This window comes from Bubalus kerabau, chromosome 4 (assembly GCF_029407905.1).
Source record: "Bubalus kerabau isolate K-KA32 ecotype Philippines breed swamp buffalo chromosome 4, PCC_UOA_SB_1v2, whole genome shotgun sequence".
Lineage (NCBI taxonomy): Eukaryota > Metazoa > Chordata > Mammalia > Artiodactyla > Bovidae > Bubalus > Bubalus kerabau.
The window spans coordinates 29,366,279-29,383,344 of record NC_073627.1 but is presented as its reverse complement, the minus strand read 5'-3'; the positions used below and the strand labels follow the sequence as shown (position 1 = coordinate 29,383,344).

Genomic DNA, 17,066 nt, shown 5'->3' with positions numbered 1-17,066 from the left:
CATATATTTAAAACGACGTGCTACAGCGGACGAGGGAAGGGGGGTGAATCCGCGCTCCCAAGCCCCGGCCCCCGCGTCGCGCTGTTCTTAAGATACCCAGCGGCCGCCTCCTGCCCCGCCCCCGGCCCGCGCGCTCCACCGAACACTGGTTCCATTGGAAATTTAATAAAAACGGTGAAACCAAAAGAAATTACAGCATCCTATATATCCGCGACGTCCTTTTTCTCTCTTCCTCCTGGTATGTGCCAGGAGTCCTAGAATGGATCTACTTTTCCTCAATTCTCTTTAAAAAGTGCTCTTTAAATTAACTCATCCTCCCCTCTCCTGGAATGGTTTCCTCCACCTCCCTCCCCGCCTCCCCTACCGGCCCGCGCGGGCGCAACCACTCCGGGCTTCTCGGTGGGGGCGCGGGCTGGGCGGTGGAGAGAGCGGGTCTGGCAACCGTTCTAGGGTCCCACCGGACTTCGGAGCTCCTTGACCCGTGCGGTCTTCCCGGGATGCGGGTCTGGCGGAGCTCCGGGCGCCTCGGGTACGGGGGCGTCGGCCGGCCGGCTCCCCCTCCGCGGCTCCGGGCGGTGGTACGGCCCGACAGAGTCACGCGCCCTGAGGCGGGCGCGGCCCCTTGTGAGGGGACTTAGTGAAGGCAGCCGGGGTGCGTGGGGGGAGGCGGAGATCCGAGAGGGGCGGCGCGGCGGAGGGCTCGGAGCAGGGCGGCGCCGCAGCTTGTCGGGTTAGTAGGGATGCTCTTCTGGTCGAGGGGGGTGATTCCGCTGGCGGGGAGGTCGGGCCGGGGGCGGGGTACGGCGGCCTGGAGCTGAGGAGGCCCCCAGGTTGGCGGGTGAGGTCGGGCGCGGCCTCGTCGCGGAAGGGGTGGGTGGCGGCGGCCGGCGGCACTGGGTCCCCAGCACTGGGACCCTCGGGGTGGACGTGCTCAGGCGCCAAGTCACTAGTGGTTAAGTGCCCTCGAGGGTCACACGCCCGTCCCTGGTACCGGAGGCCAGGCCGCCGTCGGGGAGCAGCAGCGCGTCCGATGTGGGGCGAGAGCCGCCGTGAACTGGGCTTGTCTGTCGAGTGTTCGTGCCCAGACCGTCCTTAACTCTACTGGGTCCTTCGGCCGGATGGCAGGGGCGGGGGGACCCGGCCGGGGTACCCTGCTGGGGTGTGCTCAAGTTCCTGTCGCGGTGGGAGAGGGCGTGGACAGGACCCTGCCCGACGAAGTGTCCTGTTGAGGAGCGTGTCCGGCGGGGCAAGGTTTCTTCTTCTTCCTTGGCTTCTGGAAAGCTGGTTGGGGAGGAATGATTGCTGGACGGGCATTCGGTCGAGATTGGAGTCGGAGACCCGGCCTCACGCTGCCCGAGGTAGGGTGCCTCGGGCCGTGGTTCCCTCCCAGGCAGGTGGCGCTCAGCTTTAGGCTGATGCTGAGAGGTATTTGGATCCATTGGACATCACCTGGCTACTCGGGGCTGAAGAGGGGTTTTCTTGAGTCTGTAGGTGAGCGGCTGACGAGCTAAGTTTTATTTCGGCTGTGATCCGAGGAGTCAGAAGTCCTGTCAGACAGGAGTGAGTGTCACTCAGAAAAAGAGTAGCCTGACAGTTTGATCCTGGATGCTCAGAAGAAGCTTAGCAGCATCACCTCTGCCCACAGGCTGGGCTGTGGTCTGAAGGGTTAAATGGGCATGAAGTGTAACCAAGAGTAGGAAGGATGATGACTTTATGTACTTAAATATCTTAAACTTTACAAGGACATTTAAATATAAATACTTGTGTCACAAGGGATCAGACATTGCCGTGGACTCTCTGATCGCATCATCAACTTTCTGTGGGCCGCAGCTTACAGGGCGAGCCCCTGCTGAAGCACTGAGAACTGTGGGGTCCCCACATCCTCTTTCATGTTGTCATTTGAGGTTGGCTGTGAAAGTGAAGTCAGTCATGTCCAACTCTTTGTGACCCCATAGACTGTAGCCCACCAGGCTCCTCCGTCCATGGGATTTTCCAGGCAAGAATACTGGAGTGGGTTGCCATTTCCTTCTCCAGGGGATCTTTCCGACCCAGGGATCAAACCCAGGTCTCCCGCACTGTAGGCAGATGCTTTACCGTCTGAGCCACCAGGGAAGTCTCGAGGTTGGCTGTAAGTGGCTTAATTGTTTTTTTTTTTTCCCATGCCCACTGCTCTTAGAATTGGCTCTGATACTTTTCCTTGCCTATAAAATGGCAGGTCTTGAAGCTGAGGTATGACTGTGTTGCCCTGCCCAATTCATGTACAAATGGCCCTGCTGGCTGTCGCCTAGGTGGGATGGTGGCCATATGGTCCTGATAAGTATAGAATTCATGTGGACACCCTCCACAAGTGTTCCACTTTCTGTGGCAACAACTGTCCTCTCTCCAGACAGCTCCTAAATTCACTTATATAACACGTGTTAACTTGGTGCCCGCTATGTGCAAGGAACTGCTAAAGATGAGACAAAGTATATGATCCAGTAAAATAAAGCAGGGAGAGGGGAGAGGGTGATGGATGGGCGTGAGCACTTAGGAGGGGCAATGAGCCATTGGAGGTCTTGGGGCGAGGGGGGTGTGGCTTTCTGGACCCTTCTCCCCAGCCCTGCCTCGTGGTCCTGCTCTCCAGAATCTCCATGGAACTCAAGGTCTTCCAGCTAAGTGTCCTCTTGTCTTAAACTATCTTCTCTCCCACTGCCCACCTTCTAGGACGCCCCCCTGCCCCATACTCTGGCTCACTGTGCCTTCCAGCCACCTCCTCCTCCTGTCTGGTCGTCAGGCGTCTCCTTTGGGTTGACTCTGCCGCTTCTGCTGTGAGCCTCATGCTCCAGTGCAGTGGCGGCTGAGTGCTTGACCACACTTTACTGCTGTGGTAAACACAGACTGTCCCCATTTTAGCCTGCCTCCCAGGCCCTGCTGTGTGACGCGTGTCAGGTCCGCCGGGCTGTCAGCATCTCACCTCTGCGCCTCCAGTACTGCAGCCCAGTGGATACCCCTCACCTTTATGGTTTTCCCAAGCAGAGGACACTTGTGTCTGCACGCCACTTCCGCCTTATTGGTGCCCAAATCACCCTGCCCCCTGGCCCTTCCAGGACTCTGCTTCCCTCATGACTTGGATTTTGCTCCATGGTCCCTGGAGTGACAGTGCACTTTGCCTTGCTGCCGGTCATCCTCTGTCACCTTGACCAGCTCTTCCTTCCTCCCACATCTAAGCTCTAGAGGCCCAGGGACCCCCAGCCCTGACTGCCCCACTCAGTGCCGCCCCCCGCCCCACGCCGGCCTGTCGTCATCTCCACTGGGGGCTCACCTCAGCACTGCTCTCTGCTCCCAGCTCCAGTGGCCCTGCTTCCTTCCTCGTGCTCCACAACCCACCCATGAGCAGCGTCTGCTTTTCTCCTTGGGGTACAGTCACGCATGGACTGTCCTCACCACCTTCTGCTGCCCAGCCTGGCCCAGGCCAGCTGGCTTCCCTGTGTCTACCTGGGACAGCAGCCAAAATGATCTTTTAAAGTAACATTCAGATTTGTTGTATTTTTCATCAGAATTCCCACAGGTTCTCTAATCTCTGAAAGATAGTTTGGGGTCTTATCATGGCCCTAAAACCCACCCCCTGCTTGACTTCTGCCCTCACCCCCAGCTCTGCAAACATTCACACCCCTTCACGCCCCCTCCTCAGCCCTTGTGGTGCCCTCTGCTCCTTCAGCTCTCAGGAGCCCTTTTGTCTGAAACAACATCCCGCCTCCTCCAGGTCTTCTCTGCCCTTGACCCCTGTCCTTGTCTCCCTGATGCTGTCGCCACATGAGAGGAAGCAGTAGCCCTGCTTCCCTCCCCTCCTGGGAGGTGAGCTCTGTGAGGCAGCGTCATGGCACCTGGAACGCTGCCTGGCACTGGAGCTGCCCCACGGCTGATCATGGAACAGACGCCCCAGGGCACTGTCCCTCGTCCCCACAAGCCCTGCCATCGTGGTCCTGCCTGAAGGGTTTCTGTGTGACCCCGCATTCCATGTGTCTTGTTGGTCCTCACTCCACGTGCCGGGGCGGTGTCTGTTTTGTGTCCCTGCATGCGATGCCATGCTGGTCCAGACTGGGTGCTTAGCAGTGCCGCCGGCCAGATGACCTGCCCCCACAGGTCAGGTACAGCCCTCTGGTCGCCAGGCCCCGGAGTGGGCGGGTTCTGGGGCTGTCTCGGGCATTTCTCTCCTTTCCCCACAGCCCAGCGCCATCTCTAGGGCACCATGAACGCCATCGTTGCGCTCTGTCACTTCTGTGAGCTGCACGGCCCCCGCACACTCTTCTGCACGGAGGTCCTGCACGCCCCGCTGCCGCAGGGGGCTGGTAGTGGAGACGGCGCTGGCCGAGGCGAGCCAGCGGATGAGGAGGAGGGCGGCATCCAGATGAGCAGTCGTATCCGTGCGCACAGCCCAGCAGAAGGTGCCAGTGCAGAGTCCAGCAGCCCAGGGCCCAAGAAGTCGGACATGTGTGAGGCCAGTGTCTCTTGGGGCCCCAGGGGGGTGCGTTTCTTCTCTGCAGGGGCTTGGGCTTGACCTCCTGGTCATGGATGTGACCTCATAGCTCTGGGCCCTTGGGATGCACTTGCTGCCTCTCTTCCCTCTGGTTGTTTCCCCTCGTGCCGGCTCTTGCTCTTTCCAGCCCTTCTGGGCCAGCAGGTGCTTGCCACCATCACAGAGTCTGCCTTTCCGGCCTCCCCTCTGCACAGTGCTCACGCGTGGCCGACCTCCTGTCCTGTCCCCTCAGCCGGGTGTCCTCCTCTCAAGCACCCTGCCTGCTTCCTGAGCTCCGGGCGATGGAGATCAGGTCCCCAAACCAGGCTGATTCTTCACGTGCGGGCCCTGGGTTGAGACTGGAAATCGAGTGGTGTTGGACCTGCCATGCAGGGTGGACAGAAATCCAGCCACGTTAGTTTGGGTCTGTTGAGAAGCAGTCAGCGAGCTTGAGGTTGATTTGATTGTGAGGGGTCGAGAGGGAGGGAGCAAAGGTGGGGAGGGGCCTCTGCTGTGAGCAGGTGACACGTGTGACAGGGAGGCAGGCAGGAGGGGCCTGGGCAGTGGGGTCTTGGGGGAGGGTCCTTGAGCTAGAATGGCCTTGGGAGGGTTCTGCATCGCACAGGGAGGGGTCGCCTTGGGGACACACAGCCTTGGCACCTATGTGGCAGTGGCTTCAGAGGGGCAGCAGACAGGGCCACTGGTCCAGCCCACTTCCATGGCAGAGGGTCTGAGCGTGTGTTTTCAGAGTGTGGCTCCCTCCTGAGGCCCTGCCCAGTGTTGTGCCCAGATCAGAGTGGAGGCCAGCACAGGCTGTGTGAGCTGCTGCTCGGCTCTGAGCCTGTTTTGCTGCCTTGAAGGTGGGGGTGCTTGTGGTGACTATCTTGGGTTCGTGCCTCAAGTTAGATGAGTGGTAGGTACGAAGCTCCCTGGGACTCCTGCTGTGGGCGTGTGGTAGATTAGATCCAGTGACCTCTGTGAGGCCCTCATCCGGGTTTTCCTGTTCAGGAAACAGGGAGCTCCTCAGCCAGGTGTAACTCTGGGAGCCAGTTGTTTTTTACAAAAATAGATTCTTTTGTTTGAGATTCGCACAAGGGGAAGAATATGTTGCTTGCTTCCTGACTAACTGATTTTCTTTTGTTTCTCGTGAGCAGGGCTGCCGGTCACTTGCTGCAGGGCACCCCGGCTACATCAGCCATGACAAGGAGACCTCGATCAAGTATGTCAGTCATCAGCACCCCAACCACCCCCAGCTCTTCAGCATCGTCCGTCAGGCTTGCGTGCGGAGCCTGAGCTGTGAGGTGAGCGCCCAAGACCTGGGCCCTCTGAGGACCCGTTCCCATACACTCCAGCCTGGGCAGCATCAGTGTTGGTCATGGGCAGGCAGGCAGCCGGCAGTCCTGTCATGAAGAGCACGGGCAGGCAGGCCTCCAGAGTGAGCTGTGGGGCACGCTGGCTGGTTGCTAGCTCACCCTTGTAAGCGCTGGACCTGCATTGTTTGTTCTTCTTGGATGTACTGCTAATATGTAGAGTGTATGTAGGCCATGTCGCTCCCGTCAGATGTCACTGCCATGTCACAGCCTCAGTGCCCATCACATGCTCTCTGAGTTGACCAGGGAGTGAGTCAGGGTGTTTCTAAGACACGTGACTACTGCTGTTCCGTTCCGTCTTAGCTTGTATGTCTCTGTCACGGAGAATTTGTAGTTTAATCGCTCATGCTTCCTGTCACTGTACCCACTTTCAGACCTTCGAGGCTTGTCCTTCCTCCAATATGTTCCAGATGAGTGATGTTGGCAAATCTGAGCCTGGGGTAGATCACATATTTGTATGGAGTTATATATGGCTCAAGGCAGAAAGAAATTAAGGAATCCACTGGCCCTTGCATTCCACAGTAACAAACCTTCTCTTTGGGGAGTTTGATCACAGGAGAGATGGAAGCGGTTGTCTCCTTTCTCCTCCTCTTTCCCACCTCTCCCTGTAATCAGTGTTGGTTCGTTAGTGCAGGAAGAACTGTCTGAGCAGGAGTCACCTGTGTATAGAGGGGGTGTCCTGGAGCACTGTCCTTGTGTCCCAGGTCTGCCCTGGCCGCGAGGGCCCCATCTTCTTTGGGGACGAGCAGCATGGCTTCGTGTTCAGCCACACGTTCTTCATCAAGGACAGCCTGGCCCGGGGCTTCCAGCGCTGGTACAGCATCATTGCCATCATGATGGACCGCATCTACCTCATCAACTCCTGGCCCTTCCTGCTGGGCAAGATCCGCGGGATCATCGACGAGCTCCAGGGCAAGGCGCTCAAGGTGGCCAGGAGGCCGGGTGGTGGGGGCAGGGTGGCAGGGCTTTGCTTGGAGGGAACAGGACGGGGGCAGTGTGCCTGCCTCGGGGTCCTGACCACTGCAGAGTCGGAGTTGTGGCCACAAGCTGGAGGCCAGCCTGTCTCTCTCGAGTCTTGCTGCCCTGGTTCTTGTTCGGCTCTGGCTTAACTGCAGTCAGATGCTCTGGCATGATCCCTGCTGATCTTTGCTTCCTCTCACCGTTGCTTCAGAAGCCTGTCCACTAACAGTGTGGCAGACTCACATTCCATGTGGACATCCAGGGCCACCTGGGGGGAACAGGCTAGTGGTGCTCTGGTAGCAGACAGTCCCTAAACCCCAGCAGCTTGTTGATGCTCTGTGTCCAGTTCAGGCGAGAGGGGTCCAGTGTCAGCCTGGTGGGTGGGGTTGCAGCTGTGGGGGGCCTGCTGCTCACAGGTGCCTGCTCGGGGGGCCCTTGGGCCTGGAGGCCTGGCTCCTGTCCTTGTGGGGGGTGGTTGCGTCTCCCCTCTAGACAGGGTCTGAGCAGTGGAAGCCCCCATGCCTGGAGGGGGAGCCAAGAGCACTGGGAGAGCAGCCCCATGGCCACCTTGAGCGGGGATGCTGCAGGAGAAATTCTTAACTGATGCTCTTTTCAGGCGGCTTCTGACCGCATGGGGACAGAATGTCCTGCTGGGTGGGAGTGGCGGCCCCATCTTTCCTCTGGGTCCAGAGAGCAGAGGGCCCTGGGCTGCCAGCTGGGATTGTCCTGAAGGGCCGTCCTCTCCCTCCGTGGCTCAGGTATTTGAAGCAGAGCAGTTCGGGTGCCCGCAGCGTGCCCAGAGAATGAACACAGCGTTCACCCCGTTCCTGCACCAGAGGAATGGCAACGCCGCCCGCTCACTGACGTCCTTGACCAACGATGACAGCCTGTGGGCCTGCCTGCACACCTCCTTCGCCTGGTAACCAGACTCGGTTTTCTCACGGCTGCTAGGGTGTTGGCCGGACTGTGCCCAGGTTAGGGGGACCGTCACTGAGCGCACCTGTGTGTGGCTCGTGAGCCTGAGCTTGGCCCAGTCGTCCTTTGCCCTGAACGCGTAGAGGTCGCTGAGAAGATGCTAGTTTTCGGGTGCTGGTCCCAGGCCAAGGCCGGTGGTCTCTCCTCTCCTGGGACAGCGGTGAATGCTTACACTACTCAGCTCTTATGGGTCAGGATTTGGAGGGGGCTGACCTGGGCTGCTCTGGTCTCGGGAGGATCTTCTGCTCTCTGATGCTGGCTCCCTCTCGGGGCTAGCAGATTGGCCCAGCCATGGGTGGGCAGCCTCAGCCCTTCACCGTGGTTATGCCAGTGACCTGGGGGAGCGAGGCGGGCTTGGCGCTCTTATGCCCAGGCCTCAGTGGCCTCAGACCTGCCTTCACCTGCTGTTGTTAGAGGGGCCCACCTGAGGCAGGTGGGAGGCTCAGTCTCCACCATGTGGAGGGAAGAGTTTGGACAGACTTGTGGACAACCTGGAAACCGCTGCAGTCTGCCCGCCTGCCACAGACTGTTTCTGTCTCTCCCCTGTAGAGTATGTTCCTTCCAGACACCCCAGGTTCTCACTCCTGTGCAGCGTCGCCTAAGCCACGTGCTCACATGGAAATCCTTGAGTGCAGCTCCTGAGAACCTGCAGACTGAGGGAGAAACATGTCTCCCCACCCAAGTGTTCTATCTTTTAAAAATCATTTTATGATGTATGGCAAAAGCAATACAATATTGTAAAGTAATTAGCCTCCAATTAAAGTAAATAAATTTATATTAAAAAATCATTTTAATTACAGAAATTTTCAGACAGACCCAACGTGTAATAAGTACTACACAGCCTTGCTGTCTTGCTTTAGCAGTTATCAGTGTTTTAATGCTTTTTCATATGTTCCCTTACTTTTTTATTCTAGAATGTTTTTTAAGGCAAATCTTAGTTGTATGCCTCAGCCATTAAATCATCACATGCCACAAAGTGGACTCCTTCTATAGCTTCCTCCAGCCCCATCCATGCTTGCTGTCCTATGCTGCCTCAGGCTTGACCTGGTGTGGGGGCTGTATTGCCACGGGCGCAGGTGCCGCTGGGTCTCTGTCAGGGGTAGCTCCTCCTGCACCCCTGCTCTTGGCTTTGCTGGACTCCTGGCTGATAGCAACCACTGGACGGTGCTCAGCTGCGTCCTTATGCCCTAGTGTTCTGTTATCTGGTAGTCAGATCAGCAGGGTCCATTGGTTTCAAGTCCCATTTTCCTTTTAGCAAGAACACTTCATAGCTGATGCTCTGTTCTCAGGCTCCTGAAAGCATGCGGCAGCCGGCTGACTGAGAAGCTCCTGGAAGGCGCACCAACCGAGGACACCTTGGTCCAGATGGAGCAACTTGCGGGTAAGCAGGGAGGTGCTCATGCTGGGAGCCTGGTGGGTGGCTGTGGGGTTGCCCTGTGCTCAGCTCACCCCTCTGTCCTGGCAGAGAGCTGATGGAGGGCACCCTGGGAGCAGAAACTGGCCTTTTTTGCTCTTCTTGGTTTTATTGGGGTTTCCTGTCTCATCTTCCTTTATGGTCCCGTGAGAGTCTGTCCAGGCAGGTTGGAAAAACCTCCCTTGACCCCGGGGCTGTTGCTTGGGTGGGGAGGGTCGGGGCTGGGAGGTCAGGTGAGTGAGGCTGTCAACCTGCTCGCCTCTCTGGACGGGGCCTGCTCCCTGCTCTGTTCTGTAGCAGTAGAGTGCTGTGCTTCACAAGACCCAGGGGTTTCATCAGGGCAGTGGCTCCCAAGCCTGGTGTCTGGGCCACCTTCCTCAGGTCTGTGGTCAGCTCTCCACATCTGGGTAACCACCTGGGGGTCTGAGAGTCCATGTTTCTTTTGGAGATGATTGGATTTTCAGTGATGTAGTGATGTGGGGTGAACAAGACTCGTGATGTGCTTGACAAGCTGCTGCTTGTAAATGCTTGACCTTAGCAAGCTGGAGCTGTTTCAAGGTTGTTTCTGTCGTCACGTGACTTGCATCTGAACAGGCTTCCCTGCAAGGGCAAGGTGCTGGATTGCGGTCCCCCATGGTGCTCTCACGGTGCAGTCGACCGTGGACCATTGATCGTAGTGATTGCGCGTTTCTTCGCTGGTGAAGAGGGCAAGGGCAGTCTGTTGGTGAGATGTGTTTACACAGAGAGTCGAGAGTGTTGAGAGAGGTGCAGGTGTGCAGGGCTCACTGTCACGTCTTGGCTTGTATTTTTGTCAAAAAGGTGAGCATAGGGGTTCAGAGCACAGGCTGGAGTCAGATGTGCCTTCAGATCCGGCTCTGGGACGCGTGTATGTTCTGTGTTGCCCAGGCACTGCCCCTCATGTGGGACAGGGAGTAACGATACTCCATTCGTGGGGCTGCTGTGAGGTGAACTGAGATGACAAGCACCTCCTTTCTGTAAGGTGAGGAGAACGGCGCTGACTTCAGGGCAGGACATGTGGAGCCCTCAGGGTAGCGCCTGCGTGCTCTGCTCAGCCTTGGCTCGACTTCTTCCACCAGCCGTGGACAGAACACAGACTGACCACTCCCGGCCCCCCAGGGCTCCAGAGGCAGCAAGTAGTATAGCCAGCTGGCCTGAACCGGAAGTCAGTAGTCTTCTGGTCGGTTTAACCACAAGGTGCCTTAGGCTGAAGTGGTTGTGTGGCGTCCAGAGAGTGAAGGAACCAGGGCTGCATGCTGCGAAACTGAGTTGTCGTCCATCTTGCAGAGTTGGAAGAGGAATCAGAAAGCTGGGACAATTCTGAGGCTGAAGAGGAGGAGAAAGGCCCTGCCCTGCCAGAGGGGGCAGAGGGGCGGGAGCTGACCAAGTGTCCAGCGGAGTCTTCCTTGCTCTCAGACTGTGGAGCCTGGCAGCCACGGAAGCTCTCCGTGTTCAAATCACTTCGGCACATGAGGCAGGTAGGTGGTGGCGGGGGAGGGGGTGGGGATAGAGGGGTCAAACACTGGGCCAGGAGCCCCCACCTCTGCTTCCGGCTCATCTCCACCCTGCACACCTTGTCCTTCAGGCCTGCCATACTCAGAGTGACCAGGAACCTTCTCAGTAGGTGACTGTAGATGACAGTGGGCATCTGGGGTGTCTGAGCCCCAGGCTCAGTGAGGATGGAGGGGGTGTCTTTAAAGAAAGGCCCAGCAGTCGGCTTTTCATGAGTCTCGTATCTTGTGGTTCTGGAACCTTCTAAAGGAGTTGAACAACATTGTTGGTTTGCATGCAGCATGGATACTTTGTAGATTGAAAACAGTGGGCAGTCTTACAAAGAATCAAGAGATCTGAGTGTCCAATTCTAGTAATTGCATTCAAACAAGGGCTTGTCATTCAGTATGAGAGGGAGCCTGCGCGGCAATGGGGGTAGGGGTGGGGCATGACCACTGGGGGTGCTGGGGGAGGGACTGCTGGGTCACAGAGGCCGACAGTTCCTTCTTAGACTCTCTCTCTTTATGTTGAGCATGAATTCTGTCAGAAGACAGTGATTTGTTTTTTGGAAAATTAAAGCCTGATTAACAACAGGTTCTCTGTGGGACTTCAGGGTGAAAACCATTCACTCAGCTTGTACTTGACGAGGCTGCAGGCCGTGCTGATTGTTTCTGTGGATGACAGTTGGGAGGGGTCTGGGGTTCTGCCAGGGTGGGTCCTGGAGGCAGGTCCTCAGGGGTGGCTGGTGTTGGATAACAGAATGAGGTCTTCACATCTGTGAGTTGTTGTTCAGTCACTCTGCCGTGTCTGGCTCTTTGTGACCCCATGGACTTCAGCACTCCAGGCTTCCCTTTCCTTCACTATCTCCTGGAGTTTTCTCAAACTCATGTCCATTGAGTTGGTGATCCCATCCTACCATTTTGTCCTCTTTTGTCCCCTTCTCCTTCTGCCTTCAATCTTTCTCAACATCAGTCCTTCCAATGAATATTCAGGGTTGATTTCCTTTAGGATTGACTGGTTTGTTCTCCTTGTTGTCCAAGGGACTCTCAAGGGTCTTCTCCAACACCACAGTTCAAAAGCATCAATTCTTTGGCGGCCCTTTGGTGGCAAATTGTCAGTGCCACAGGGTTAATCAGTTGATTAAAGCAGGAAAAAAACAAGACGGGCTTCTCAGGTGGCTCAGCAGCAGGAGACACAGTAGATGGGGTTCAATCCCTGGGTCGGGAAGATCCCCTGGAGAAGAAAATGGCAACCCACTCCAGTATTCTTGCCTGGAGGATCCCATGGACAGAGGAGCTTGGCGGGCTATGGTCCACAGAGTCGCAGAGTTAGACACAACTGAGCAACTGAACGACAACAGAGATAGGATAGATCAGGGAGTCTCACTCCCAGGAGGAGGGGTGGAGGTGTGCTCTGGACGTGGATCCACACTGAACAGGGCAGCCTGGGTGAGCCGGTGTGGAGACCCTGCTCTTGCTTGGTGCTAAAGAGTCACAGCCCTGGTTTGCTTTTGAGTGGTTGAGCCATAGTTAAGTGTGTAGAGAGAGAAGGTATGTTGTAGAAAGCTTAGAATGAACAGCGTTAAGTTTTTAAGAGTAAAATTGGAGGACAGATGTTGAAGTGTACAAGAGCTTCGGGCTCAGGCTTTCAGTTGTGAATGCAGAGAGGTCCCCCTGCCCCTTGCTGTCCTTGGACATGTCACCCAACTCCCCCTTCCCCCTCTGGAGGTAGATGACTTCCTCTCTCCTGGCCCACCTCCTTTGCTCCACAGGCAAAGTTTCTGGATGGAAAGCTGTACGCTATGTTTTTCAGGTCCTGGGTGCCCCGTCTTTCCGCACACTGGCCTGGCACGTCCTCATGGGGAACCAGGTGATCTGGAAGAGCAGAGATTCAGACCTCGTCCATTCAGCCTTTGAAGTCCTTCGGGTGAGAGGGTGTTTTTTTCTCTCATGGTTGTGGGGAGACAGTACTGGCCTGGTGGGTTTTATGAACTGTGGACTTAAGGTGTGGGTGTTAGGACATGTCAGAGACTCGTTGCCTGAATCTAACTAAGATCTGTGTTTTTCTCCACTATTAATATGGGGGTCGTCTGCCCTTTCACTGACGAGGGCCTGGGTCCCATCCCTGGTTGGAACTGATTCTGCAAGACACACACACAGCTTGGCCCCAAGATATTTAGAAAAACAAAAGGTAGTGACTTGTGGCTTTGTTTCCCGTGAGGAATCTGCTGTCCTCGTAGACTGATCACATCCCGTCTGCTTCCCCGTCCCCACTCCTCTGAGAAGCCACCTCCACCGGGGGTGGGCTCGGCCTCCCGGGCCTCTGCACAGCGCGTTCTCAATGGGCCCGCCGTGGTGCACCCCACAGGTGTAGTGGTGCCACGGCCCGGGTCTGGCTCTGAGAGTGCGTGCGTACTGCCCTCTGTCTAGGCCCTGAGGGCACGAGGTCAGGCTTTCAAAAAGCTTTGGGGATGAGGGAAGAGACACACAGCCGAGCAGCTGGAGAATGAAGGAGGAGCTAACCCTGCTTAGCAGGCCAGGGTTGGGTTGTGTGGGAGACAGCCTGGGGCCAGGAGACCAGGGACGCCTGGGGAGGAAGGGGCTCTGCACGAGTGCTGAGTGCACTGGGGTGTGGGGACGGAGTCAGCCAGGGCAGTGCTCAGCTCTGGGCCGTTGTGTCCCTGCAGACCATGCTGCCCGTGGGCTGTGTCCGTGTCATCCCCTACAGCAGCCAGTATGAGGAGGCCTACCGCTGCAATTTCCTGGGCCTCAGCCCCCACGTGCAGATCCCTCCCCACGTGCTGGCCTCAGGTATGTGCCTCGGGACTCAGAGTGAGACCACACGACTGGGTATCAGCTGTGTGTTTGAGGACCACCCCTGCTGGCCTCAGAGGCAGGAGGTTCCCATGTTGCAGGACCCACTTTCCCAATGACATTGGCCTCTGTTTTCTGTCTTTAAGACAGGTGTGGGTTGGGCTGGACAAGCTCATGGTTAGGGTAGCTTGCTGGGGTGTGGCTCTTCGTGAGGGCATGTCCCATCCTGGGGTGGTTCAGGAGTCCTGCTGGACTGATCCCTCTGCCTTATGGACTTCCTTCCTTTTTCTGGTCTCCTGTTTTATCTGCCTTAAATCCGTCCCTGCCGCCCATCAGCACAGTGGCCTTTGCTCCGCTCAGCTCCACCTTTGGGACAGACAAGCTCACTGCTCTAGAAAAACGGCCAGGAAGCTCATTGGCGTCCCTCTTCAGCTGGGGGCATTTGGGAATCAGCCTGGGCACCATTCTCACCTCCTGGTGTGTCCAGGCTCCTCTGGTGATTCTGTGAGATGGTCAGATGGTTGCTCACAGAGCTGCTGTCCTTCAGCACTCAGGCTCGGCCGTGAGTCCAGGAGGCAGTTTGCAGAGCACAGGCTCTAGTCTCAGAGATGGGCTTGATGTTATTACCACCATAGCCATGTGACCTCGTGCAAGTCACTTAGATTCTCTGTTTCCCTGCCTATGAAGTAGGGGTTATTGCAAGGACCCCCCTCACAGAGTAGTTTAGTATTCAGCCAACTGAGGTATATGACATAATCGGTAGTTATTGTCACCTGATGCATTGTTAGTTTGAGTCAAAAGTGAACTCTTAACTGTGTTCACAAACGACAGATTTTAAAGGCCCAGGTATTAACCTCGAGTGACTAGAGTGTTTCCCAAGATGGTCTGAGATGATTCGGAGCCGCAGAGTCGGGCGGGCTTGTCGTGGGGTGAAGGGGCACACTTGACAGAGCAGTGTGTCTGTGTTGCCCCAGAGTTTGCTGTGGTCGTGGAGGTCCACACGGCCACTCGCTCCAGCCTCCATGCGGTTGGGTGTGAGGGTGAGCAGCCTCTCAGCAAGTACGAGTTTGTAGTGACCAGTGGGAGTCCTGTAGCCGCAGACCGAGGTGAGTGCCGCTGAGCGGGCTGCCTCATCCCAGAATGAGCTGGGGGGTATTGGGGGGCAGCGCTCAGGCTCTCCTGGTGCTGACCCTCTCTGCCCCGTTCCCAGTTGGCCCCACCATTCTGAATAAGATGGAGGCTGCTCTGACCAACCAAAACCTGTCCGTGGACGTGGTGGACCAGTGCCTCGTGTGCCTCAAGGAAGAGTGGATGAAGTAAGCAGGCGCTGTCGCGGCTCCTGGAGTCTTGCTTTCTGGGGAAGGCTAGGGTGCCAACAGCACGGCGTTCTGCTGAGGCAAACCAGAGAAAGAGCTGAGGCCATGGCGCTGGGGGTGGTGCAGCAGGGGAAGGCTTACGAGTCCGCCGCCGTGCAGCCAGCTGGGTGACCTTGAGCAGGTGACTCGGCACCTGGGCCTCAAGCTGCTCTGTGCTCTCCAAGGAAGCAGTTGTTCTTGATGGTTAATTAACTTAAAAAGTTGAAAGATTGGATAGTTCCCATTCTATTACAGCAGATAACTATTCTCTCCTGCCTTCTTAGTAATTTTTTGTCAATTACTTAGCCAAACATCGTTCTGACTTTATATAGTGCAGTGAAGCTTCAGAGCAGGCAGTTCCTTTCATGACAGGAAGGAAAGTTTGTTTTTTTTAAACTCCCTGTCTGGATGCAGCAGCATTAGAACTGGGCAAGTGGGAAATGCCGGGGCAGGCGTGAGCTGCTGCTCTGCTCTGTGCTGACTCCCCTGTTTCTGTTCTGCTCTGCTTATCAAGCTGTTGCTGGTCTTGAAGCCTCTTAGGCCCCAGGACCAGAACTCTGCTGATGGCGCTACGGTAGCTGAGTGTTTGGTTTTGATTTCCTACAGCAAAGTGAAGGTCCTTTTTAAATTCACCAAGGTGGATAGTCGGCCCAAAGAGGACACGCAGAAGCTCCTGAGCATCCTTGGAGCATCTGAGGAGGACAACGTCAAGCTGCTCAAGTTCTGGATGACAGGCCTGAGCAAAACCTACAAGTCACACCTCATGTCCACGGTCCGCAGCCCCACAGCCTTGGAGCCTCGCAACTGACTCTACCATGGGAATGAGCATCCAGGAGGCCTGCTGGGAAGTGGTGATGGCCAACTTGCCGTGACGCTCAGACACAGGTCTCTGATGGCGGTCACAGGGGGTCCTGTATCCGAATGCTGACCTGACCCTGTTTGCTCAGAAGAAGTGGAAGCTGTTGGAGCTGAACTCTGCTCTCTGTGTGGGGTTCGCACCTGGTGTGGTTCTTGGCATCATCCTGCAGACTCTGAGCTGCTCCAGCCCTGAAGAGGGCAGTTGGAGACTTGTGACAGTTTGTCCCCTGCGTTCACGCCCGCTGGGAGAGAAGAACGGATGGAAAGTATGTATCTCCTGTCTGTTCAGCCTCGCCTGAGGTACCTCAGCCTCACTGTCAGATCCTGTCAAGGTTAGCGGTTGAACCGTTCTATTCTGAAATTCAGCAAGGGTTTTCCAGGTTTTGTATGTGTTATGAGTTTCCCTGTAGTTATGGGTTTTCAGAGTATGTGCTAATCTGGAGTCACTGCTAATAACCTGGCTTCAAGTCAGGGCTCTGGGAATGGCTCTGGGTGGAGTGGATGGTCCACGCTCATCGTCAGAGCGTCTGGAATTCATGGATTTAAGTTATCTGACCACCACTCTTCTGGCCATTCTCTGCTGTGGTTGCTTTGAGAGTACCCTGAGCTTGAGGACAAGCCCTGATCTTTTTGCACAGAGATGACACTCTGCTGAAATGCCAACTGGAGTCCTTTGACTGGCCTGGCTCACTATATGCAGCTGAGACACCCGTTGTCGTTTTATTCCATATCACTCTGCCCTTGATTGCTTCTTTAAACATCTACATTTGGCTGCAGTTAATTTTGGTGTCTTAAGACAGGTTCATTGTCCCTGTGTACATTTTTAATAAGGATTTGTGGTTTGGAAGGATTTTCCAGTAATTGTGCTGATTTGTTTATAGTTTTTTGTGTTTAATTTATATTTAACAGGAAGACCATGTTTATATGACTAGGTATATGTATTGTGCAAGAACGTCAAAATAATACAGATATATTTTTATAAACTGTTGACTACATGGTTTTATTGGTTTGATACCTCAGATTTTCTTGGGATCAGTCACAGAAAATAAAATGGTTAGAATAAGACCAGTAATAGAACTGTTCTGGAACTCTCTGCTGGAGGCTTACAATTTCCAGGGGAAGACTTAATAAATTGTGATTAATTTTCAGTCAGTTTCAGCTCTTTGTACAACTTCAGATTCCCTTCTCCTACCCCTAGCAGGACCATGCACGTGTTCTTGGATCAACTTGCACATAGCTTTCGGGAATGAGGGTGGGTGTCCTTTGTGCCTGATTGCTGCATCTGATCAGAGTGCAGATGAAGAGGGGCAGCCACTG

At 55.6% G+C, this 17,066-nt stretch overlaps 1 protein-coding gene across 2 annotated transcripts; it reads left to right on the top strand.

Moving 5' to 3' along the window:
• Positions 1 to 585: 585 nt before the first annotated feature.
• Positions 586 to 15,843, top strand: FLCN (folliculin). Of its 2 annotated transcripts, none has more exons than XM_055576295.1 (12): positions 586 to 730; positions 4,206 to 4,477; positions 5,650 to 5,796; positions 6,570 to 6,791; positions 7,584 to 7,744; positions 9,090 to 9,181; positions 10,520 to 10,710; positions 12,536 to 12,649; positions 13,410 to 13,533; positions 14,511 to 14,642; positions 14,747 to 14,852; positions 15,529 to 15,843. In XM_055576295.1, exons 2-12 carry the CDS (start codon positions 4,229 to 4,231, stop codon positions 15,566 to 15,568), a joined length of 1,578 nt encoding a protein of 525 aa, XP_055432270.1. In that variant the 5' UTR covers positions 586 to 730; positions 4,206 to 4,228; the 3' UTR covers positions 15,569 to 15,843. The 2 variants fall into 2 exon arrangements, with proteins under 2 accessions (XP_055432270.1, XP_055432269.1); XM_055576294.1 differs by having other exon boundaries at positions 15,498 to 15,843.
• The last annotated feature ends 1,223 nt before the right edge of the window (positions 15,844 to 17,066 follow it).

Coding starts and splice junctions, on each gene's coding strand:
- FLCN (XM_055576294.1), top strand. CDS start 4,229: ATGAACGCCATCGTTGCGCTCTGTCACTTCTGTGAGCTGCACGGCCCC. Junction 7,745..9,089: donor CTGCACACCTCCTTCGCCTG/GTAACCAGACTC, acceptor CTCTGTTCTCAG/GCTCCTGAAAGCATGCGGCA. Junction 14,853..15,497: donor CTCAAGGAAGAGTGGATGAA/GTAAGCAGGCGC, acceptor GATTTCCTACAG/CAAAGTGAAGGTCCTTTTTA.